Source organism: Larimichthys crocea, chromosome XXI (assembly GCF_000972845.2).
Source record: "Larimichthys crocea isolate SSNF chromosome XXI, L_crocea_2.0, whole genome shotgun sequence".
In the NCBI taxonomy this organism is placed as follows: domain Eukaryota; kingdom Metazoa; phylum Chordata; class Actinopteri; family Sciaenidae; genus Larimichthys; species Larimichthys crocea.
Genome location: NC_040031.1, coordinates 2,985,415 through 3,011,538, shown reverse-complemented (window position 1 = coordinate 3,011,538; position 26,124 = coordinate 2,985,415). Strand labels below are relative to the sequence as shown.

General features: G+C 39.9%; 2 protein-coding genes across 2 annotated transcripts; one reads left to right on the top strand and one right to left on the bottom strand.

The window, feature by feature from the left end:
- Window positions 1-298: 298 nt before the first annotated feature.
- ferry3 (FERRY endosomal RAB5 effector complex subunit 3) lies at window positions 299-14,476 on the bottom strand. Its single transcript, XM_019279600.2, has 14 exons — window positions 14,379-14,476; window positions 13,702-13,890; window positions 12,757-12,902; window positions 10,695-10,876; window positions 9,772-9,871; window positions 9,477-9,601; window positions 8,125-8,231; window positions 7,735-7,932; window positions 7,122-7,250; window positions 6,387-6,455; window positions 5,580-5,782; window positions 3,085-3,142; window positions 2,770-2,837; window positions 299-1,601 (listed from the first exon to the last, which is right to left on the bottom strand). The coding sequence occupies exons 2-14, from the start codon at window positions 13,880-13,882 to the stop codon at window positions 1,509-1,511; spliced, it is 1,659 nt and encodes a 552-aa protein (XP_019135145.1). The 5' UTR covers window positions 13,883-13,890; window positions 14,379-14,476; the 3' UTR covers window positions 299-1,508.
- A 1,253-nt stretch (window positions 14,477-15,729) lies between these two features.
- Window positions 15,730-25,301, top strand: e2f4 (E2F transcription factor 4). Its single transcript, XM_010734861.3, has 11 exons — window positions 15,730-16,245; window positions 17,819-17,928; window positions 19,187-19,348; window positions 20,628-20,671; window positions 20,786-20,850; window positions 20,930-21,118; window positions 21,391-21,478; window positions 22,253-22,399; window positions 22,760-22,807; window positions 22,912-22,956; window positions 23,079-25,301. The coding sequence occupies exons 1-11, from the start codon at window positions 16,081-16,083 to the stop codon at window positions 23,192-23,194; spliced, it is 1,179 nt and encodes a 392-aa protein (XP_010733163.1). The 5' UTR covers window positions 15,730-16,080; the 3' UTR covers window positions 23,195-25,301.
- The last annotated feature ends 823 nt before the right edge of the window (window positions 25,302-26,124 follow it).

Sequence of the window (26,124 nt, the reverse complement as noted above, 5' to 3'; positions counted from 1 at the left end):
ATCATCCTAATACCACCACTGAATGTGGCTGGAACAAACTTTCTGACAAGCTGAATTGATTTCAGTCTGTCTGAAATGGCTTATAGGCCACCATTACATGTGCAGGAATGTAATTCCAATGAATGACATGGATTAACTTCAGAGAGATTATGCGCCTGTGGATTACCCCATCAACACTAAATAAAACACTAAATGCCACTAGACGTGCATCGCTGTGGGCAGAGGGGGGAAAAAATCATCCAAAATCTGTCATGAGCTTATGAATGCTTTCATGAAGAATTTACATCAAATCAGTGTGGTGTGTGTTACTTTTTTTTTATTTTATTAAAACATAAAAATGTAAACAATACAGTAAATATACAGAATGTAGAACACACGACAGATATGTTTGAAACTAAGAAGTTTGTGCGTCGTCACTCTTTTCACATCTTTGTCTTTAAGAACAGTGCCATCTGCTGTCACAGGAGTAGCGGGGAGGGACCACACACGTGCACACACACTCACATGAAGAGTGATCCTCACCACAACTCACTGCAATGCAGCACAAAGGCACCTGCACGTTGCTCATCTCGGCAAAAAAACACCATTTATCTTCACGACTTAGAAGAGCCAAGTTTATGTCGCTTGTCTGTGGATAAATCAGCCCACAAATATGAAGCCAATGACCCGTGGGTTAGACCGCTAAATCTCACACGATGGCTGAACTGTGTGATTATACATCAAGACTAATTTGTGAACATTCAACAGATGAAATATGATGTAGGCAGGGACCTCATGCTGTACAGCAAAACAAAGAAAAAAGTAGATCTAAAGCTGAGATCTATGATGTCAACATACTGTTATTATTTCCATCTGTGTGTGTGGTGAAAACACTACCAAAGTCACATTTAGTGTGGTTGCTCACAGCGATTCAGAAATGTTTAGAAGTTTTGTTAGGTCACATCTGCCAGTGCCTGCTCCATCTAGCTTAATCGCTTTAGAAAATGCTGTGTTTTCATATTTACTTTATCTGCTCATTTGATGGTATTTTCACTGCATGCCAGTGAGTTAAAACAGCTTCACCAACACCAGATTTTCCATTATGCTGCATCTCCAATGTGCAGAAAGCTACAGATTGCAGCTTTAAAAGAAAACAGGAATACTTGCACCACTGGTGGCTGATGTCATAAAACTCTGTCACCAGAACCGCGCCCTGGAGGCTTGAAATAATTTCAGCAGCTGCTTTGGTGAGCCATTGAATCCACTCTTTCAATAAAAAGTGTGTAACTTTGGTGCAAAAAAAAAAAGGCTCACAAATTCCATAAAAATCCTTTTTCTCATGCTTTTTGTACCTCGACTGTAAGCGCTTTAATGCCACCATATCATGTTTATTCATCATGTGCTACTTCATCAAATCCGCTTTAGGTCCTGAAAATAAAAGTAAATAAAAAAGTTAAAAAAAAGAAATACAACTTGTCTCTCTGTTAGTCTGAATAACTTGATGATGCGAGGTGGTGCATCTCTATCCATCAGTGCTTTGAGGTGAGCGTTAGGGTGGAGGAGACTCGAAAGATCTGAGGCAGCATGTTGCTCAACTGGTAGAACATTTCTTCTGAGATACTCTGTCAAAACAGAAGAGAGAAAGAGAGAAAGACAGGATTAGTGAATGACCAGGGACTGAGATTTATGCAGCACCAATGTAAAAAAAAGTCCACACACTGTGTCAATAGAAGAGAACCAATGAAAATCTTTTTTTTTTTTTTAACTCCAGCTGAAACTGTGCCCATGCAAACAAAAATACATCTGGTCTGTTAGTGTACGGCCAAGTGTTAACAGCCCCTGTGGTGCCCTTTAGTTCAACATCACAGGGTCTTTTTTTTTTTTTTCCTGAGGGAACAGTAGTCAAGACACTCAAGTGATGTGAGCTCCGGCAGCTGTGACTTTAACGGGGGAACATACCGTGTCACTCTAAGCATCGCCACCCGTCAAATAAGAATGTTAAGTATTAATCTTTAAGCAGAAACACACTCACACACTCACACACACACTCATCCTTCAACCACACACAAACACAGGGCGTATATTTAGCCAACTGTCTCTTTGAGGTACAGAAAACAAGAAGTGCTATTTTAAATGGTGTCTGAGCATGTAGCTGACAGGGAGGCAATGCAGTCGGTAGTTCTTTGATGCCGCTGGTTTTATCTTAACCTGTCAACATGGGATCTTGCTATAGGCTCTGCTGCCTTCCTGGCAAACCACAAACGCTATAGGTATACAATATCCGGCTAAACACAGGAAATGACAGAAACGTTAAAACCCAAATCTTGAACTTCTTTCTTCTTTTACTCGTGAAGCAGCTTCTATAAATTGGGTGACATTTTTACATCATTCATAAAGACATGCGGTTAGGCCTGGATATCCAACTATCCAACTCAACATTACGCTTTAGTGTTGAAAAGCAACACGTTAATCCCGTTGTTTAGCGTACTATTATATGGATGAGTCTCTGAGCTTTCTTTTAGCACGGTGGTGTAAACACTGGTCAAGAGAACCTAAAGCTGTACAGTCTATGATTTATGATGTGCTTTTCAAACAGTCGCTCTTCTTCGCCTACATTCAAAGGTGCAAGACCAGGTGTGTCTTTTGTGATGCTGTGTGCACATGAGGGCTTAAATATACATTTCTGTTGATTTAACATTTAAGATTTGCTCGCAAGCAATTACTCAAAGGATGATTGAGTGTTGCCTTAGTGACCAAACCAAAAATATAGGCAGCTTATTCTGTTCTCACCTTTGGCACTAGAAACTGGACTGTGCGTGATATACCTCCATCCCACGACGCCATCTCCATCATGAAGCCTGCAAATCAAAACAGATTTAAGTAGTCTGTATTACAGGCATTATTTTGTAATACATATTGTATTGAGAGCAATCAAGAGGAAGTCAGCGTTGCGCCACTTTGTTACAACATATTACATTTTTACAGCTTTGTATGACGGAAGACTTACAATGCTGTCAGTAGACGCACTTGTAAAAATCAATCTCTTCAAAGAAAGAGTTCAGCTCAAATCTGCATAATTCTTTCATTTCAAATCATTTGATTTACCTTTGACACATTTGAAAACCAGCTCAGCTCTCTTAAGACACCACGGTATGGTCATCTCCTGCAGAGGGGTGACACATGAGAACATTGTTGTGTAGTCGGTGGGTTTAAAAAATGTGCAGCAAAACTAGTTCAGTAAATATAACATGCAACTCTGTGTTAGTTTGCTGGCAGGAGGATCGATTCAGCTTAACTGGAACGGTGCAAATGAGAGGGAGGAGAAGCAATGATGCACTTAGAATAAGAGAAAATAACATTTTATTGAAAGGACAAAAAGTTACATTTATAAAACATTGTTACCTTTTATAGATCTCTTGAACTACAGCAATAAACAGAGAATCATTATCATTATTTCTACAGGTAAGGAGTTTTGTTCCCCTTTATTTTTTCTCTTCTTTTCGCTTATTTTTTGCTTATTCAATGTATCTGGATTAAAACTTTTCTGAGTGTGCATTATATCACATCATTCTCATGTTTCTGATTTGCCAATTAATGTCCCCCATATTGAGTTGAGCTTTCTGTGTGCTAATTTGTTAAAAACACAATAAAACTGATTTGTTTTTGGTAGCGTTGGTGCACATTAACAAAAAAGTCTCCTCTCAGGTGACCTATGTCTACACACAGAAGTGCAGAATTGGCACTTCCAACAAATGCAACTGCAATAATGCCACCTCTCATGTCCTTTCAGTTTTGTAGGTAGAGTCTCTCTCACGCACACAGCCTTTCGCCCACTTAGAAATGCATTGTACCCATTCTAAGTCAACAAACTTTGAGTCAACAAAGTTTTTCGTTATGACTGAGGTTGGTGCCAGCGGCAACTGAGACAAGGACAGGCATTTCTTAAAACCAGAAGAATGAACACAACGGTTGTGAAATTGTGAGTCAGTGTCTGCAAACTGGAACTAAAATGTTTTCCCTCGTACTTCTAAATGCTCAAGGACAGCAAGAGTAAAAACATTTAACAAATGAGAACAAGAGGTACTTCATCTAGACAAACTACGTCAGTTGTTTTCAATACTAAAACACAAGAATAGGCTTGTACAAACAGGCAAACATCTCTACTAAACGGCAAACAAGGCCAAAAAGAAGATGACAGATGGAAAGTTTTGATGTGAAAGCAGAAGCTATCAATTAAAGGTCCTCTGGTTCCCAAGGCTTCAAAAGTTAGAAGTCTTTGGTTATGTAAACAAAGAGTCTTGAATAGACATAAGAAGAAAAATTGCACGGAGCATGTTGTGACATGAATGCACTCCAGACAGAGGTTAAGAATTTACATTCAATCTCATAGGATTCTCGGTTTATTAAGTATTAACGCATTTGCATTGATTTCCAGCAGACCAAATAAATCACTGTTTTTTTTCCAGATAGAGATGAAAAATCCGCCTTATTGTGATCGAATATTTGATGAAACTCTGCCCTGCTCGGTTCATCAGTCACTGAAAGCTTTCTCTGTTACTTTTCCCGACTGTGTGAGTACATCGTGCTGCTGTACACTCTGAGGTAATAAGTAAACAGAAGAGTTCATGACTCTCTCCTTTGCCCTCCAGGTCTTAAACCTGGGAAATGTTAAGTTGTAGGCTAAACTCACAGCCAGTGCCTGACAAGCAAGACCAAAGCTAAGGATGCAGTGGATAAACAAGTAAAGGCAGAATGAAGAGAAGGAAATTGGGACTTCAGTCAGGACCACGGAACCTTGTGTGGCCTGCAGGTTTTCTTCACCTTCCACTACAAACACTCGCAAACTACTGAGGTTTAACAGAAGCACAAGACCAAAGCAGATACAAGGTTATGCTAATAGGGATAGTGATTGAGGTGCAAGAGCTGAATTTACGCCGTCGTAGCCATATCCGCTCTTGGGTGGTGTCCTCTTAGACTTCTGAGAGTGTATATAATGGTGGCTGTTAAAATATTTTTTGATAGCCGTGAACTCAGTGCTCAGGTTTCATACTACTACCGCTTGGGAGTGGCAGAGGTTGGAAGTTTCAGCCATTTATTACTTGGATACTGTTTAGACTTCTCTTCTCGCTTGCCAACTACTTTTCATGCACTCAGGTGTTACAATGAGTGCATATGTAGATATATAGTTTTAAAATCAAGGTGTACTTTAGAATTTTACAATTTAGCTGAGCTTCACAAAAAAACAAGCAAACTTCTATTAAAACTCACAGGACCACCAAATACAGAGCTATTTGGCAGTAATGGTTACAATGCAACCCTTTCCTAATCTGTTCAAGTCAAGTGTTTGGTAGCCAAATAATGGCACCGTCCAATTCAAACATTTACCTGTTATGTTATGTAGTGTAACAACTATCCGAACCAATTTACTTTATGTTTCTTTGAACCTTAAACAAGGTCTAAACAAAGCAAGTGGAAGAGGCAAGAGGATGACTGAGTTTTCAATTATTCCCTTGAACAATCCAATTTATGACGTAATGCTGATGTATTACAACACCATCCATAAACACGTGTGTTCACAGCCCTCTCTCAGCTGCTCTTACCTCTGACATGTCGTGGACCAGCAGCAGAGGAACAGTAACAGTGGTGATGTCATGTGTGCAGCAGACCTTCAGGATGTTTCTCAAGCCCATGATGGCAGGATCCCGGGCTGTGATGTTCCCTGAACGCACGTTGTCGTCCACGCACAGGTGGAAGATGACATGGACCTCTGACAGGTTGGAGTGCCGCGAGATGTAAAACTCACCTTGAGGAAAAGACGGAGCAGGTAAAGTACATAAAAATGATCAAGAAATCAGGGATTTGTTGCTTTATCAATCTAACCAGGAGTCAGTTTAAAAATGTTTTGATTGTTTTGTCAAGTCTTGTCTTTGTTTTAATTTATTCAACTGAATAAGATTTAAATGAGGTTAATAAGACAATATGAGCATACAGCTATAAAAACACCACTACAAGAGTATCACACGGGGAAAACAAGGAATTTCAGCTACTGTAAAAGGTCAGAGATCTTCACACGCACACAGTGGTCCAGAGTGGAAACATGTAACATACATTTGTACAGTTCCTGCCCCGAGCTTCCTATTTTGATTATGAGTTTAACTGAAGTTCCTTTGTTTCTCATCCTGAAAAGGGAGTCACATAATGAGGAATCTGACCTTTATCTTAGCCTTGAAAGTTTTCAAAAAGAACTCCCTATAGAAACTCCCCCATATAAATTACAGAGAAACCTTGAAACTAGACACAATTTCCTACCCAACCATTGGCTTGTAGTCATAGGAAAACACACAAAACACAACCTAGTTATGAGGTTAACAGTGTAATAGTTACACTTCTGCCACAATAACCATTACCTGGTAAGATGTTAGATGGATTCCTTTCCACATTTTTGCTCTTATCATCACCTCCATTCCTTGGAATCTCTATAACGAAAAATACAATGGAACTCATTTAGCAAAAAGACTAATCATAACACACATCACAGCAATGGCAGATTGACTTTTCTTGAAAGGCTTGTAAGCTATAAAGAATGTTTCTATATACAGCTTTAATCTGTGAAGCACTTAACCTCTGCTGTGATAGGGATCTGCGCAGGTTTCTGTCAACACAGTAGTAGCAATGTCTTCTGCTTCCTGACTATTTAATCCCCCTCTCATACCGTTGATAGGTCACTGACATTCTCCAACTCCAACTCAACATTTTTGCAGTGTTAAAGTTGTGCCTTGATGTTTTCAGTTCATTCCTTAGTGTTTTACTCTCATGTTTCTGGTGTCAAAATAAAAGGAAAAGATGAACTTAATCAAATAATTTAGAGATCAATCTCAACGTGGGTATAGTCCACATGTTGAGTGGAACTATGATGGTATCCTGTCACTTTCTCTCTCTCTACTGCTGCTGCTAAACAAGGCCATGAATAAAAATGTTAGTCAAGCATTTTATAGTGCATAGCTGGCTAAAAAAAGGCACCCTGGCTATCGAGGATAATCCATTTTTTTCAGTAGCATCTGTGTCCACGCAGTAGGTCACTAGCTCCACTTCTGAATGTTCTGACTAATTTACAACTGTGTGTGAGCAGCCAAAAGTCTAACCGGGTTGTTCTTTCTGCTTGCTGCTCCGCTGGGCTCTGGCATAGAGCACCACCTGCTGCACCTCTTCCAGCTGCTCCTCCAGACAGGGAAAGTGGAAGTCTGTACACTCCTTCGCCACAGTTGCAAAGTCTGTGGGTAACACAAAGCAGGCCAGGAATGAAATGATGCATGGAAAGTTAAAGTTAGCCTGATCATATCGTTGTAATTATGTCCCCATATTGTACTGCTACTCTAAAAACAAAGAAGCCAGACATAAAGGTGAACAGAGTGTCTGGGCTTTAAACAAATTAAAGAGGTATAAAAGATTAGTGTTATTGCCACAGGAAAGACAAAGAATGAGTCACGACTGAAATATAAAGGTTACATTGGTGCCAAAATGTAAACTTCAATACGGTAACAGATTTTCACTACAAGATTATCATGTGCAAAAGAATGCATCATTATAATCTGTAACCACAAATGTACAGAAGCGAACAAAAAGGAACAATTACAACCGAAAATCGACAGCGTAAAGAACTGGAAATGTTTTATAGTGCTGCATTATTTACACGATATTATCACGTGTGTATTATTCACATAATATCAATATTTCACATGTATTGCTATTGCTGACCTCTCTTGATGCCACTGTAAGAGTTGACCCTGTTGTCAACCAATAACACAAGACCACAGAGTGAGGAGGAGTAGAGCGAAAGGGCCGTCTGTAGCCGCCTCAGCTTTGCTCCACCGCTGCCGTGCCGCCGGTGCTTACAGAAGTCCAGCACGTCTGCCCGAACCAGCCGCAGGTTGTGCATCGTCTTCAGTTGTGCTCCTGATGAAACAAATATATGTAATATAATAGACAAGCATAATATATCAGAAAATCATTATACATTATATTGTAATTCACATCTGCTTTACACTAATATTACAACAGAAGTGTGTATTGCGCATGCTGTCCGACATGTCAGCTGACACAAAACTTTGTGCAAATAACTGGGCAAGCTTTTTAGATGTCAAGCACCTAAGTGTATGGTGAAACTCTCCTCCAGCTGAGGCTGCTCTTCAAACATCCGGGCCCCAGAATCTGCAAGCTCTGACAGCTGACTGGGCTGCACCTTAATCTCCTCACTAGAAATCATGCAAAAAAAAAAGAAAAAAAAAGATATCTATTAAAAATAGTAAAAAAACAAAACAAACTTTGTCAATAAATACATTCACACATGAAATAATGTTAGAAAGTTTACATTTCTTAGTTTACTTTCATAACTTGAACTCTGTTTCTAGTTCTTTCCGTTTCAGTTTCAAAAATGCACATTTACAAAGTGTTCAAAGTGCTGATGTAGACGAGAGTTAAGTTCCACCCACACATAAGCGAGATAATGATATTCATCGTTAAGAAAAAAAAAAAAACTGGTGCAGGGTCAGCAGATTGTCAGAGAAGCTCTTAGCATACAGGACCTGGTGGTATCTGTGTTTTGATGGAATATCCGATATACGCGGAAGAGTTCAAGACTTGAATTTAAACCACCACCCTTCAGGACCGTATTACTGTTAAGCTCTATTAGACCTCTATTACCAAGATGCCAGTCATAAGTGATACTGCAAAGCTGAGCATCAGTCAAACTGTGATGAGTGTTTGACCTCCTGTAATCGCTTTAATTTCTATGTAAATGGGGCATGTACTTCAAAGGGCCAGCAGACATGTTGTGTTTAAATTAGAGATGTTGCAGCTGTCGAGATCCTGATAGTTCAGGTTCAGTTTGACCTCTAGACCTCACAATTCAGTGGTACTTTGTACAGGAACACAATTCACACAAGGGATATTTAAAGCGTCTTGTCTGATCTGTTTCATGCGGTTTCAGTTAGTCAGCAAAACAAATTGTTCCGATTATTACTTTGATCTATTTTTTTCTTCCTTAAAATCACTTTATTATAGTTTAAAGACTTAATATTAACTCTACTTCCATGCCTAATCGCTGTACAAATAAACTTAAGCTGAACTTAAACCTCGCATCCCAAACGAGCCAAAGGCTCTGCACCAATGGCACGCTATCAGCGAAGGAAGATCACGGAGTGCCGTTCTGTAAACTGCCTTTTGACCGTGTCACTACAAGCTGCTACATCTGCACAATGCATTCATCCGTGTCTACACTGCAGCTTTTTGTTGTCTACCAAACAAGAATAAGCAACTAAACACCTGACTCCAGTGGTCATTATTTTGGATCAGCTATTTTCACCCTGAAATTAAAAAAAAAAAGAGTCACAGAGCCTGTTCAGGGAGATGTGGGTGTACAGCAAGCCTACAGATATCAGATGTGTGTACACAAACAAAGATTGTGCTTCAATGTAGTGAACACAGACAGATGAACTCACTTAATTTTGCTGCTGTTGTTAGATTTCTGCAGGTCCTGGTGCAGTTTGATGACCCACTCCTGATACTCCTGCTTTTGAATGCAGGTTACTTGCTTCAGCTCACTGGCCCACTTGTTCTCCAACACCTGCTCAACAAAGGCAACAGCATACTTTGAGTAATCAGGCTAGGGGATAAAATGTAAATGGGAAAAATTTACTAGACCTGAAATGTCTGTGGTGGAATGATAACTTTGTACTTGGATCGAGGTACACCTGCTTTTACCACTGCTGCAGAACAACCCAACGTATTCTTTACCTGCTGTGCATCAAAGTGTTGAGAAGCAACTGCATTTACATCCTGGTCACTCAAAGTATTTCCCAGCTCATGCATCACTTTGTCCATTTCAGCAGCTTGCCTATACACACACACAGATATTCACTGGTTTGTTAAGACTGATGGGGAAAATACATTATCATCATAAAACATATGTTATTGCAGTTATCGATTTATGACAGGTGACTGAACAATGCATGTTAGGAAATTTAAGAAAGAGAAAAGTAACTGTGTCAAAGCCCAGACACCACTGCGAGACGAAGAAACATTTGACACAATCGAATGCCTCCAAGATTATATAAGTTACTTAAGATATTAGGTCTTTTCTGGGTGTTTTCACACATTATCTGTCTGGTTTAGTTCAAACTAACTCTGGTGCATTCGCCAGTTTTGTCCGGTTCTTTTAGGTAGATGTGGAAGCTATCTGTCAAACTCTGGTGCGGAACCTACAACTGGACCATGAGCTTCTTAAACGGTGGGTGAGCAACCGGGGCACCTGCTCACTCGAATCTTTAAGGACACTTTACACTGTGTCTGTGTGTTGCTTGCTATACTGCTTGGTGGGAAGAATGTTTGTATGTATGTATTTTATAAAAACCAAAGTATATGCAGTTACTGCAACACAAGGCTGCTTCGAATTGTGCCAAACAATGCCCCTTAGCTTCTAAAATCACTGTAGACGATGGCCTCCTGGGGTTTAAATGGCCTCTACGGGAGTAAAACATAGTGCGGACTAGAATTTAAACATTTAAACTCAACAATCTTTTTTTTGTCATGGTTCAAATGAAGCAGACTTCTTAGGGGTTAAAAGCGCATCAAAGAATATGATTATAGCCATACACTATGTGAATTTACAAATAAAGATGGGGAATAATACAGTATGTACAGTAATCCCTAATACCAACCTCTCCTGCAGCTTCTTAATCTCCATGTCTCTCTCACTGATGAGCTCGGAGATGCTAACAAAATAGTTGTGCTCCAGGTTGAGGAGGGTATCTGAGGCCGGAGAGTGTATGAGCTCATGGTAAACATCAGCAAAGTCCTCATCCCAACTGGGCTCCTCGGGCCGAGCGTGCTCTAGTGTAGTCTGAAACGATTATAGAAAGACAAGAAAGACGATACGTACTGTATGTCAAAATGGCAAATGTAAATAGTTACTCAAAGGTAAAGAAATACAACCTAACCATGCTGTACACTCCACATTGCTGGGTTGTGCCACTGTTTGAAATGAATCACTTGTGGGTGATGATTCGCTGCTCGTGCTGTGAGTAAAAGTGACCAAAGAGTTGCTGACTTTGAACAGAAAGTGTGTAAATTTAATTTTCTGCGGTCAAGAGGAAGGCACATTTTGAATGTTTTGCTCTGCTCAATAAACCGGGACAGTTGATGTACCACATCCATAATTAGAAAAGCAACAGAACATTAATCATAATCTGAAACTCCTATTTATACAGGCTCAGGAATCTTCAAGCCACAAACACGGCGGACACTGGAAGAGTTCCATGTGTATTTCTGTGTGACTGCAGTAAAATATTAACGAGCGGCAAGTCCTAAATGTCTGAGTGCAGTGGATCAGAGAGGCAAAAGGGGCTTGACAACACAAGCTGAGGCAGCCCTTGTCTTTTTATATATCTCCGGGCAAGTGACAGCAGAATTTAGACTCCAAAGTGTGAAACCAAATGATGTTACTGACCTTCTTTAAACATGAAATAAGAGGCATTCGCTTTCAAAGAAATGTGTCAGTAAGAAGACCATACAGGATTTAAATAGAAAAGTTCACTTCTGCGTGTCAATAGATTGTTTGCTTTGCTTGGATCCATAATATAAAAGTGATGACTCTATTCTCAAATATGTGCAGCCACTGCCACATATTCTCTCTGGGAAGAAACGCATCAAAGTGTAACCAAATGCAATGGAGAAACATTAAACACAGCAAGGGGGCTTATGCAATGAGATTGCTCGGGAACTCATGAATAATCAATTTGCAGATGCACTGCACTACTTCTGGTTAAATTAATTTAATGATCCACGACTTTCCCGAAAGTAGACGGAGCACTCGAGGACACTTCCCAAACACATCTGTGCTACTACACAAACAGGGAGTCAGAACAGGGAGCGTTGAGCAGCCAGGGTCTGAAATTTACTTTTTGATCCATGGCTAGACGACAAGCTCTGTTATCTCCCTGTATGGAGTCAGACTGATGCATGCGTATCAGTGTCAGATGTTCATTAGCCTGGATTATGCTGATTTTAATCTAAAATAGTAGCAAAGCTTCCATTAGGCCAATGTGTTATGTGGAAACATGTAGGACAGCATTGCTATTGATAGTTTTACTGGTAGTACTGATAGTTTATTGATGCTTGGGGTCTGCATTTTCGCTCACAGTACACATAAAAAAATATTAAACAGTTCATTGATGACTGTGTAAACGTAGACTGATAATATTTTAGGTTTGCTTTTTAAGCTATTTTTTCCATCCTCCTGGGCATACGTGGTTTTACAGTGGCGATATGTTTCTTAACAATAGCGATAAGCAAGTATGATGTTTTTTAGAGTAGGCAGTAATTCTAAGCTCGATATTTGAATGGGACATGTCAAGGTCATTGATTAGTCACAGAAGAATTAAACAAACTAACAAATGTGGATGATCTATGTCACTCAGTCAATGAAAGAATTGTGTATTATGGAATTAATTCTCCAATCTAATGACGTCTCACCAATAAAATCATACATATTTTAGTAAAACAGCCATAACTTTGTATAAGGTCGGAGTGACTGAATACAACTAACTTCTGCCAATAAAAGAAGTTTAGCTGATAACAATAGGCACCATGCCACTTTTTCAATCCAAATGAATCCAAAACTACATCATGATACAGGATCTGTCACAAGCCACACACGATTCTACAAATATGAAAGTGTATACAAGTTTTTAGGCACAATAATAGTCTGATATGCGTTATCACCTCCACATAAGACCTGGTCCATGCATTAGTGAGCTGGTTTACATCTACATCTCCTGTTGTGAGTCTCTGCAGGGCCAGCTCTGCCTCTCTGTCGTAATCCAGGATAGTCTCCTTCTCGATGAAGGTGGAAAGTGAGGTTTTTAGCTCTGCATGGAGAGAGAAGCACACACAGCAAAAACCAGTCACTTAAAAAATGTTTTCATTTCTGTGCAAGCCAAGTAGTACACTCCGAAAAGAATCAATGGGCTGGATCCGGTCCATGCGTTTAGGTTTCAAACTAACAGTATGCATGCTGACAATATCATTTGGTTCCCAGAGAGGAATTATTTGAATAGATCCATCTCAAATAAACAGAATCGAGTGTTTCTTGTCCAGCTGTGTAGATTTGGTTTACAGTATTATATATTAAATACAGTACGATACAGAACGATAATAATAACACTTGTGAATGTGTTTTTGGATTCAGGAATTTAGATCTAATACACAAGACAGTGTATTTACAGTACTGAAACATTTAAATCAAGATATACAGTATATTATGTATAAAATATTGTCACCTGCAAATAAGAATAAAGACATTTTTAAGGATTCACTGATTTCCATTTGAAGTAAAGTAGAAGACAGAGTTCAAGGGGATTTTGCAATCAACAGTGCTTGTCTAGAGAGCTTCCTGCCAGGCCACATATGACGCCTGACAAAGTCTCCTCATTGAAATACATGTGTTAAGGTGATACGGCATATGGTTAATGTTAGAGTTGAGGTGATGGTTGTAGTTATGGTCCTCAAAAATGGGAAAACTGAGCTAGGGTTGCCTAAGAAATGCAAAAGGGAAAGAAACAAAAGATTATTTGACTCCACCTTCGAGCAGGACAACACCACAAATACAAAAGTTCTGGCACGTGTCCTTGAATTGTTTTTTCTTTTACCGAGAGTTGGTGATCTCACCATTTTCTATGTAGCAGGGTATTTTATGCAGCAGCATCAGGCGTCCATGAAGGTCACTGATGTTCTCTTGAACAGGAAACTGCAGAGGCACTTTGAGGACACAGTTGTGTCTCCCGGCTTTGAACTCAAACACAAACTCCTTCTCGGCGGTCGTGTTCGCTTTGCATTTGTTCTTCTTCATGACTGCAGCTGAAACATACACAGGAGGCAACAACCAAAAAAACATGAATATACATAAGTCTGTGGGTATGTCAGATGGTTTTAACTGTTATGAGGGAAAAGAACTGAAAAAACATGTAAGTAATAATAATAATAATATATACATCTAAATAACTGTGTCAACAGCACTGACATGCCTACCATTATATTTTCACTGTGTAATAACCAGCTGACAGCCCAGTGTGAGGAAACACAGTGAGATTCTGCATTGACCCCTTGTTAAACACGTTTTTTTGCAGTTGCTATAATAAATATGTTTAATAGCTGAAATCAGTGTTCAGTGTCAGCCTGTGTTTATACACAAGTGTACATGTAGAAGTAGCCCCATGCTAGCTAGCATTATAGCTAAGATTTAGGCACAAAGCTAAAAATAATAATCCGCCGTGGACATGTCTAACTGGGCGCCGCTATTTGCTTTTATTAGATGTCCATATAAATGTTATAAGAGGCAGATTTACCGGAGTATGAATGAATGCGCTGTTTCCTGGACTCCTGTTTGCTTCAGTCAGCTGACTGCGGCTGTGCGGCAGACAGTGTGACAGGAAACGCACTTTCGCTGACAGTGTGATTTCAAAATGTGCGTCGGATATATTATGGTGTGTGTCTGAAAGTTTTAAATAATGGCAAATTGTACACAGTTTTATTTGGGTTATTCTCTTTCACGTATAAAGCGGATTTACAGAGCCGCGAATCTGCTGACCCGAAAGATTAATTTACGAGGGCGGGGTTTTTTTTTCTTGGACACTTTCGCCCCCTGCTGGACAAAAAAGGTTGATGCTCCCAAAACATGAAAGAAACCAATAAACCAAACTAATAAAGTTTGGATAAATATCATCTTGCTGATCAGTTAGGAATCAAATTTATATATAAAAAAAATAATACTCTCAAGCAATGAGTATTTGTCTGGACATACAGTACTAATGTTATGACATTCAATAACATTAAATCATAATACATAATAATCCTAATCAATATTACCTCAATGATATTTGTGGTGTCGTAATAATGATGTTACATAGCTTCACTCCATCACTTTAGAGTAGCCTCGGTGAGATTCACGTCCTCATCTTCTGTTATGGAGCCCATAATAAAGAAATTAATATTAAATATTAAATATTTGACAATTCAGTGTATGTATGAGCAGAGGATGGCGATGGAGACGAGCTGATTCTACCATTTGCTACGTTTTTTTTCTAATATATGTCCTCTGCTTGCCATTTAATTAAAGGAAGTTAAACTTTTTTAAAGTTTATACTTCTTTGCATGAATGAAAACATTCTATTAACTTGATTTTGTTTATAATCTAATAACTCTACACGCAACACCTGAAGTAAGTTTTGGCTGTACAAGATGATCTACAAACCTTTTCCAGAGCTTTCAACTACACTTGGACATGGACAATGAACTGAAAATACTATATTATATTTGGTATAGTCCATACGCTATTATATAAATGTAAATATTGTATAAACATGTAAAAGTGGATCAAACCTACGACTAATGAAATCAGTGTGCTTTATAGTCTGGTGCTGATCTAATGTTTTCAGATGTTTTTTATTGGATGTCTGGAGTACGTTATTGGCCGCGTGTGCCCGCGCGCGTGTGTCCATGTGCACGTTCACATACGCGTGCGTGTGTTTTCTTTAAGTTTGAGTGAGTAAGGGACTGTGTACGAATATCCACTCCTACGTACATCCGGAAACCCCCTCTTTTTGCAGCCGTAAAAAAGAAAAACACGTAGTCGTGGCAGGTTATTATTAGCCTGATCGGTGATACAGTGAATCTGTGGGTTTAAAGTATTTGTTGATTTGACGGGTTTTCACAAACACGCTCTCGTGTTGTTTTACGTTTTTGAGTCGGGGTGAGTATTTGCTGACGCTCCCTCTGACGATTGAACCGTCCCGTCATACCTCGCGTGGCCAACGGCTCTCTCCGCCGAACGCTCGCTCATTGAAATATCGCACTCCGCCTGCTCCGCTCGGTTTACCGGGATAAATTGCAGCTCACCGGGTCGGACTAGCTCATTTAAACACCGGCTGTCTGCCACACACTTCCCCGGCCTGCTGTTTATCCGACTGCGGCGGTGGAGCGTGCTTTCCTGGGCTCGCTGGCTGGGTTTGGTCGGGGAGGCAGGGGGAAGTACGGAGCTGGTCCCGAGTGATGATGGAGCTGGAGTCGGCCAGTAATAGAGGCGAACTGGGAGCTGTGGGGGACTCGCTGCAGCCACAGACTCCCAGCAGGCACGAAAAGAGCTTAGGGCTGCTCACGACCAAGTTTGTGACTTTACTACAGGAGGCAAAAGACGGAGTGCTGGATCTGAAAGCGGTGAGCATGCAGCCAGGAGTCTTTGTTGTTAGCTAGCACATGTCAGCTGTCGTTGGGTTACATGGACTTAGCCTGTTAGCTTAGCCTAGCCGTGTGACAGGCTAATTTGAATGGGTGATGCCTCCTAAGGCTTTGTAGTTTATTTTAAACACCTCGGTTAGTTTCAAACCTCAGTTTAAATGCTCTGTCGTGGGCCTTTTTTGTGTGTGTTTTTCCAGTGGGCGAGGTTACAAACTGAACTTTGAGAACAGTGGTCAACTTTTCAGACTCTGCCCCCCTGCAGACTCAGAGTTTAAAAAGTGGGTCAGCTTTTGTCGTCCCCTTCTGAGCTAACGCTGCTGCATCTTCACACATGAACAGCCTTTTTTTTCCCTGACTGATAATGTCTTTGTCACTTAACGACATGCAATGACCGAGCCGGTTTTTTCCAATAATGGCATCAAAAGCAAACTTTCCACCACAATGCATGGGCTTCTCAGCTGCATGTTCATTAAGCAGCGTTAGCTCGTCCTCTTATTGATATTGTAGAGCAGTCTGTCAGGCTTGAAGAAGTAGTTTGTGTTTACGTCTAATAAAGACGAAGGTGTTGAGAACAAGTTGATCTTTTTTTTATCCAGGGCTACTGACGTTCAATAAATCTTGAACTCAAACATCGTAAAATAAAGTTTGACCTAAAGTCCCGTCATGTGATAACATGGTAACCTGACAAACCGGACCATAAATAGCAGCATTTTAACGAACATGTTTGTTTTTCAACCAAAAACCAGTGAACCAGGAGGCAGTTTGACCAGCCAAGCATTACTTTGTACGACGAACAGTTTCCCCTTTCAGTGAGATGACAGACCGAGTCTGAGACTCTTATTTTACCACCTTGCTTTGCTCTAGACAGATCATAAACTAGCAGACAGATACTTTCACTTTCATTCTCACCTCTGTCCAGAAAAAAAAAACACACTCAGCTTTTTTGAGTAATCAATGAAAGCAATTGACTCAGAGGAAGGAAACACACTCTCCTCAATGAATGACTGTGTCTTAGACAGAAACAACAAACTTTTGTTTTAGTGATTGATATGTATCATGTTATAACACACCATAGGGTTTTTTTTTTTTTAAAGGTTTTGTAAGATCAAAACTTGAATCTATATGTTGACACTTCTGGAGAAAGTGAAGCATAGCTCATGATGCGTGGATCCCACAGCCACACTAAACTTTGCATTATTACTGAAGTCATATTAAGTGTTTAACAGAAAAGCCTAACGGTTTATTAGCTCGCATTCAGCCGGTCTGTCACTCCATTGCACCCACAGCGGCTGGTGACAAAATCTAGACTTATCAGCACCAGCCATATGTTTATCATTAGTGTGTTAAGCACCAAGTGGTGGGGCTTGGAAAGAAGTTTAAAAGACGCTGTTCTATGATGGCTGGTTAAAAAAAAAACCTTGTGGGTTTTTTGGCTGCAGTACATTGAACCAGTTGGTACAGATGATGTGGTCTCTGTTTGACTGTTTTTAACTATGAGCCTCCTAAAAAAAAAAAACATACGAGTGATGATAATGTTGTGCTCTTCATTCAGGCGGCTGATACCTTGGCAGTGCGACAGAAACGACGCATCTACGATATCACTAACGTGTTGGAAGGAATTGGGCTGATAGAGAAGAAGTCGAAGAACAGCATCCAATGGAAGTAAGTCCACATTTTTCCCACCAAAAATCTCTCCCTTAGTTAAGAAAAAACTAAACGAGCGCGACATTAGTTGTCTAAAAGGATTCTCTTCTCACACTTTGTGACCTTTGTTACAGAACTGAGGTGATGAGAGGGCTTAGCTATCTGAAACCATTACTAAATATGTACCTTGCAAGCATTGCACCCACCCCACCCCTTCCACTTTGTCATATAAGACGTAGATATTTTGCTTGGGTGTTTATCTCTGTGTCTCGCGTGCTCAAGATGACTGTGTGACTGTATATCTCAGTCATAACAGTAGAGAAGTTACTGTTGAGCGGAAGAGTGCAAAGTCATATGAAACAAGTTAGAATGGCAATTTGCTTGAAATATTCTCATTTAGGTTATAGACGACATGTGTTGTATTTGTCGCTTTAGTGTACTTATTTGACAGTCAACAAGTAGGTGTCACAGTGTAACCCTTTCATATCGGCGCCATAACAAAATGACCCGAACAATTCAAACTACAGCAGAGTTACATATGAATATATGTAGATGATTTTGCTCAATGCTGCACATTCACATTTAAGCCAGTAAGTGACAAACAGTGACAGATTAAATGTTTTTGTTCAAGCACATTGGATTTGAAAAGTTAAATTACCATACCTCCCTTAAATGTAATTAACAGGTGTTTGTATCTTTGTCAAATGAACTGTGTAGTAACTGTAATCTTAGTTTTTTGATTTGTCATAGTAGGAACAGAGGTATTACCAATGACACTGACAATGGTTCTTGATTATTCAAGTGTCACTTTAAGCCATGATGGAGTGAGACCCATAAATCAGGACCCTCATTACTTTCATACACCTGTCCGTTATCTACTGTGACAAAATGTCATCAATTAAAAAAAAGTTCCAAATGAAGCAGATTTATTTATTTTTTTAAGATGTTGATTAATTCCATTTGTCGTTGCTTAAGAGAACGTATTGTTGTGGGACTTGTTAAACCACTAATTTAATAAACGTAACTGTGTAATATAACGATAAAGAAAACATTCTCTCAAGCTGTGGCATAAACCCAGCATCTGTCATATAAACACGTAGCTGTAGTCCTGCTCTATCTGATTTGTTCAAGCTTGGGCACATTCAGCAGTTGCTAAGACAAAGTGAATAAGAATGAATCTGAATCAGTGTAGGTGTATCAATGGTAACGCTCAGGAGTGTGTGTGAAGCTGTCTTTGCTCGCTGCCTGTACCATGCATTTTGTCTTTGTGTTTCAGGGGTGTTGGTCCAGGCTGCAACACCAGAGAAATTGCAGATAAGCTGATTGATCTGAAGGCCGAGCTAGATGACCTGGCTGTCAGGGAACACGAGTTGGACCAGCAGAGAGTCTGGGTTCAACAGAGCATCAAGAATGTCACAGACGACTCCAACAACAGCCCATATCCTTCACTGCACAGTGTGTCTATGTCATAGCTAGAAATAGTTTTAAAGTGGTGTGTCCCCCCTTCGTTGGTGATTTAAAAGTGACCGTTTCATCAGCCATTATTTATTTTATTGAATCACTAGTGTGTCATGATGCTTCTATAAGTCCAGCCACAATAACTGTCAGTACTAGGGCAGTTTTCTCAGACATGATAGCGCCTCTCCACAGCCTCAGGTAAATTAATGAGCTGTTTTTATGAATTGAGTAACACTCCTAGTGACCAGTTCACTGATCTTAATGTGGATTTTCCCTTAATGCTTTCTGTTTCTTGCATTATTTCAGTAGAGCTGTGGCAGCTGTACTGAAGGCAGATCTGACAGTGTATCATAACTTTCACTTGTTTATGGAAAATATTTTGTGAATTTGAAACCTCATGAGTGTCGTGCCAAATCGCTGACTCTAGAAGCCTGTAGGTCATGCCGGAGATTGCAGCCAGAGGTGTTATAGGACAGACTGCCAATTTTATCTTGAGTATAAAGTGATCCTGAAGAACCAAGACACGGTGTCAAACTGTATGAAAACATGTCATGATGAAGTACTTAAGTGTACTCATTGTTATATGCCTTGTAAAAAAACACTCACAGTCAGTATTTAGGTATGTGCATGTGGCACTGAGCAACAGTAGACACAATGACACAACAGTGAAACATAGCTAATCTCAAAACCATCTGGCATCTCATAGGGGATAACCCTGGGCATACATCCCCACAGATTCTGCCAGATCTGTCAGCTACGCAGCTCATACTGAGGCTCTGTCCTGGTCACTTAAAGGGCCACTCCACCGACTTTTAAACCTAAACGTCATGGAGAGTATTACTCGCCCTGTGAAGTACTGTACTGTATAATGCCATCTGTGGCTCTGGAGGGATCTTTTTAAAGTTTGAGAAATGAAGCCTAATGATGTCATCAGGGGCTTGAGGGAATTTAGCAGTCAGACTTTGGTGCTATTTAGTTTCATTACAAATTTAAGGATCCAGTGTTTTAAGCTTGACTCATACTAGAGACGAAAAGTCAGCATCTCTCTGTCTCCGCTGCCTTAACGTTTTCAGTCTGTCTCTTTTATGGAAGCACAATACGACATTTCTGGAGTACCCTTTTAAGAAATCTAAGTATTCAGTAAACCATCAAGTCCTTGGTTAACCAGCCATCCTGGAGATGGAAATGCTTTTGCTGACGATGTTACGTATTTATGTGGCATGATTGTTAACTGAACTAGGCCCTTAACACGTTAATACTATGGCATATATAAAACATGAAGACCTCTGTGGAGCTTTCAAAGGTGATTCAGACGCAGAATTTTCCCAGACATTTTTCTTTTCTTTCTGTGTGTTACACATTGACAGCCTCAAATACAGTTTCCATCACTCATCACCTGCCTGCCCTTCCTCCTCAGGTGACACACTCCTAGCAATCCGTGCTCCCATTGGCACGCAACTAGAGGTCCCCATACCAGAAGCTGTAAGTTACGTCTGTGGTATTTTGCCCGTTTTCATCCAGATGCTCATGTCTCAGACTGTGGATATGTGTTCTTATCCAGGTCCTTAACGGCCAGAGGAAATACCAGATTCGTCTCAAGAGTTCATCTGGTCCCATCGAGGTTTTGCTGGTCAATAAGGACCCGTCCAGTGCCTCTCCTGTTGTTTTGCCCGTCCCTCCTCCAGATGATGTCCTTCAAAGCCTCCCAGCACCAACACCTACCTCTCTGCCGCCCACTGCTGTCTCCCAGGTCCACATAGATATCCGCTTTCTCCATGCAATTAGCTCTATTTATATATTGATCGGTTCACTGAATGAGTGTTTACAGTGAGTGATACTGATCCCAAGACAGCATTATTTTTCAGTTTACTGTATTCGCATTGATCATAGTGTTCATAAATAAACACCATTAGGAACAAAGATTCAAAACACTGCGGTTTCTTTTCTCATCGCACAACGATTTTTCATTGTGCAATGTTATGACTTTTCTCTTTCTCTCTCTTTCATCTTTCCTTCCTCCAGGTCCCCAAAGCAGCTCTAGCAACTCCTACAAAACCTGGGCCTGCCACAACGTCAGCTACAGCAGCCAACCAGACAGCCTCAGTGACCGGTAGGAAGAAACAATGTACCAACGTATATTGGCATCTGAAATAGTGAAAATGGATTGATTGAACAGTATACACAATTTACAGTTCAGTTCATACCAGATTCACAGTTTGGTGGTAGTTCAGTACAATGGGTGGGAAAAGAATCAAATGAAACTTCTTCATCTTTAGGATTTTAAAAAAAGGAACATTTCAAACATTGCTGAATTATAATTCAATTGAATTATAAATAGTTTATATTTGCACTATCACATGTTGCAGCCTTGTTGCTGTGTCAAAGCTAAACAATGTTCAATTGTTCAAAACAATACAGATTGTTTTCTTCAAATCTATTAAAGATTTAATTGAACAAATGTGCATAATGAGGAGTCTTTCTGTCAGTTCTGCTTGGCTATATTTTAACATTCAAAGCACAAAAAAATTGATGTATCTCACAGTGTCGGCGCACCGTCCTTATCTTGTGCACAATTCTCTCTGTTGCTGTTGTGATTGACTATCAGCTCATTGTGTTGACTCCAGCACATGAAGTCAACAGTGTATAGCTAAAGATGGCGGGTGGAACACATGCTTGTGAACTTGGTTTTGCATTATATGTGTCAATTTGCATACCATGTAGTCTGCATGTGGCTTTGTACACCCGGTGATGACCCCTTTACTGCGATGGTTCTGCAAGCACATAGCAAGATTTGGACGATTTTATCATTGTATTTTACACTTAACCATCTGATGTACAGTAATATAATGCCAAGAACTAACATTATTTTATCTCACACTTTCAGAAGTGACGAGCACCACGCCACTCACACCAACAACAGATACACCTGCTGCAGTTACTCAACAACTACAGTCTTCTGCCTCGTTGGATGGTTCTGCTTCCTCTTCTGCCTCAGCAGCGTTCGAACCAATTAAGTCGGATCCCTCTGAATGTGAGATGAACCTCCCCCCCCTCCCTCTCTCTCCCTTTCTGTCTGAAAAGCAGCTCTGGAAAGATGATGATGACTAATATTTTACTTTTCCGTTCATGGTCTCTTTGATATGTTGTCATTGGGGCAAGCTTCCATAGTTTGGTGCTGTATATGTCATTAGAACTACATTTTACACACAGTGATTCATTGGATAGTTTAACTTTTTCCAGATGGTGTTAATTCTGCAAATCATTTTCATTAAATATTTATATAACTATTATATCTTCACAGGACCATGAGAAAAAACAAATTCAATTTTCACATCATACAACTGCAGTATAGTGATGTATAGCTGAAATATTTCCTGTGGTTTCCCTCTAGTGCTGGACTTTCCCAAAGAGCTCTCAGACATGTTTGATCCAACAAAAGGTAAACGTCTCATGAGTACGACACAAATAACATGTTTTGGTTGTTACCTGTTTACTACTGTCACAGTGTCAGACTGAAAGTTTTAAAATCTCTCAATTCTTCAGAGATCATGAGTGGAGACCTGCTGGAGGACTTGATGTCATCAGAAGGTGAGTCTGTTTACAAAATGTTAATTGAATGTATAATGTGTGTGAATACATTTCAGCACTTGTGGCTTAATTTTATTTACCCTGCACATTTCATCTTTTTCCTCTGTCTGTTTGACCTCCAGTGTTCTCGCCTCTCCTGCGTCTGTCCCCTCCGCCCAGCGACCACGACTACATATACAACCTGGATGAGACAGAAGGCCTGTGTGACCTCTTTGACGTCCCCATTCTCAACCTCTGACCCCTGCGATTGTTGTCAGAGTGGGAAGCAGTTTCCCAATTGTGCTAATCTACCTTCATTTTCTCCCAAGAACCCCCCACACGCCCACACATACACACACACACACACACACACACAAACACACACACTCCCCTCACTGACTGTGAAGGTGAGAAGAGCTACAGAAGGGCCAATATGATCTGATGAGCTTCAAGGACACCTCTGCACTGACACACTGATCTCAAGCTGAGCTCAGTCAGACAGCGCTCGATGTACAGCCTCGTGATGAAATACAGGCAAGAACAAAACATTTTACTTACTGCTTTTCCAAGAGACATACTCAAGATAAATGAGGAATAATTATATTTTTGGATTGTTATGTATGATAAAATGTCATGTTTGTGTATCAGCTTTCCCGTGTGCTTGTGAGCGAACATGCGTGGGCATACTTTACGTGAGTGCGCTCGTGTGTTTGTGCGTGTGCTTGAGTTTTGTATTGAACGCTCTCTTTAACTTGAGTCAGACGTCTCCAGGAAAAAAAGAAAGAAAGAAAAAACCTTTTTCTTATCAGGTAAAAAGTCATGGCAAACTAACAGAGCACTGCCTTTATCACCCGGCAGCTGCTCATGCATGGCTTGAGTCCACAGCTGGTCAAATAATATGCACTGTCCTCATGTACATAGAGAATATATATTTTGTATTACCGGCACACAAAACTATGGTGTATTAACTACATTTGTAACACAGCCAGAGCAATAGTTTGCAAACAAACAAAGGTTCCAGACTCAAATAATCGTACTATATGTATGAAGTGCTTTGTTTTTATGAATCTGTCATAATCAAGCCTTTCAGTGTAAGTGTTTTTGTGTGCCAGTTTTAGAAACGGTATCTTAATGTTGAGTTACTAAAGCCAATCAACTTTAAAGAAGGAGCCAAACACCAAAACAATGGAAAGGTTTTTCCATTCTAGGGTTTTAAAATTCTACCTTTTTGATATGAAATAAAGTGTCTAAACGCTCCACATTGTGGCTACCTTGATCTTAAACTGGTTCAGTATTGGCACATTTACACTGAAGTGTTTATTATAAATAAAAAAACAGGCTTGCTTTGAGATTCGTTTTTCCTCTGGACTTTTGGATTTTGCAGATTTTTATTGGCTCTGATATATATGTAACATAACTGGTGTACGTCAGAGAAAAAGCTTTTTCTTCTCCCTTCTTTCTCCAAAATGACTTCTGTGGCGATTGTCTTTCAATTATAATGTATGTATATGAATACCATTGTACTGAGTTCATTTGTATGTAAAGGGACATGTATGTATTTCTAATGTATTTTTACTGATGCAGTGAATATAGTCACCATGCCATGAAAAATGCGCCTGTTTTTTTTTTTTTTTGCTTGTTTTGTATATTTGGCACAGATCTCTATTCATTAGTTTTGTTTGTGTTCTCTCTGTTTCTGTTAAATGCTGCAAATCACTCTAAATGTAATTAATTTTTCAACTCTAATCATTTTCTCTGTGCAGGGGGCAGGTGAGTAGCAGTTCAGGCTGAGTTGTTACAAGTCAGACTGTTAAAGTACAATATTTACATTATTCATATTTCTACAGTGCTTTCTTCTTTTTGTGTAATGTGCTGTTTTGCCCTGGATGAAATGTATGTATGTACAGTCTGTACTGTGTATATCCCTCTCTACCGCTTGTATAGAATAGCATTTATTTTTTATACCTGATAGATATATTATTACTGCTACTAATTTGGGGCTAAACTTCATAGTTTAAGGATGTTATCCACACAAAACCCTGCTTAATCAAAGCATCAGTCTCATTGTTGCACTTTACATCACTGTGGACAGATTTGTCGCTACTCATCTACTCCTTGATCAGTAGCCAGTCATTGTGTTTGGACAGTGTTGTGAGTTTGCCTAATCCTTCAATAGCACAGCCATGGAGTTCAACAGTACTGAATGAATTGTGTGAGTGTGTGTGTGTGAGAGAAAGAGAGAGTGTGAGTGTGTGTGTGTGTGTGATGGCATGTGAGAGCCAGTCTAACAGACTGTTTTTAACAGGCTCACCATTGCAAAGCTGTAGTTGCATCAAATGAAACAAAATAAACACTTTGGTATTCTTTGTATTGCCTGGTTTCCTTGGTTTCTAGTTTAAGTAGGGTGTCACATCGATGGCGTGTGTGTCAAAGAGGGTTTCCTGTCTGTCTCGGGAGATATGCTGTTACAGCAAGTCATTTGAGGGCAATAGTGAAACGTTATATGTCCGATATGTTCTTGATGTGATGTAGGTCCATTAAATGTAGCAAATACAGAGACGGTAAGCAAAGTCATGAGCTGCTTACATGCATGCAAAGAAAGCTTAAGGTCTTTGTTAAATTAATTTGTCTTTATGAACAGTATATAAGCCAGTAACTTTTACTTAAACATAAACAGGTGCACAACTTGATTTGTTCGTCTGATAGGTGCAGTGTTGGCGCTTTCTGGGTTCTTTTCTGTTGTCACACAGCTAGCTCTCTGAAGACCTGATAATATCCACAATATTCAACATGAAGCCAAGTCATCTCTATTGCATGTCTTTAAAGCCTCATCAGGTCATGAAACAACATGAATGGTTTAATTTCAAACAGCTGATGTATACAGTAGGCAGATAGTTAGAAAATCAGTGTCCTGATGGCCTCAGGGTGCTGACCATATAATTGCAACTTGCCCAATTTGACTCCAACTGAGGACTTTTATTGCATTGCCTATCTCTTCCTCCACTCATTTCCTGTCAGCTCTTGGTTAACAACAGTGAAGCAGTGAGAAACGGTGAAAAGTCGCTTGGGACAGGAGGAACAGCAGGGGGCAGCTTTAACCAGCTTTACTCGACCCGGAACTTTGAATTTATTCATCCTCTACTTATTGGAAACTTAAGAGAAAAGCTGGTCTTGCTCAGGATGGGCAGC

Bases quoted from the DNA above. Each gene is read 5' to 3' on its own strand.
- ferry3 (XM_019279600.2), bottom strand. From the start codon at position 13,882: ATGAAGAAGAACAAATGCAAAGCGAACACGACCGCCGAGAAGGAGTTT. The intron at 7,933-8,124 runs GTGCTTGACATC...TTGTTTCATCAG, and splicing joins GAGTTTCACCATACACTTAG to GAGCACAACTGAAGACGATG. The intron at 2,838-3,084 runs GTAAATCAAATG...TTTGATTTGCAG, and splicing joins GGTTTTCAAATGTGTCAAAG to GCTTCATGATGGAGATGGCG.
- e2f4 (XM_010734861.3), top strand. From the start codon at position 16,081: ATGATGGAGCTGGAGTCGGCCAGTAATAGAGGCGAACTGGGAGCTGTG. The intron at 19,349-20,627 runs ATATCCTTCACT...ACACGTTAATAC, and splicing joins GACGACTCCAACAACAGCCC to TATGGCATATATAAAACATG. The intron at 20,851-20,929 runs GTAAGTTACGTC...GTTCTTATCCAG, and splicing joins AGGTCCCCATACCAGAAGCT to GTCCTTAACGGCCAGAGGAA.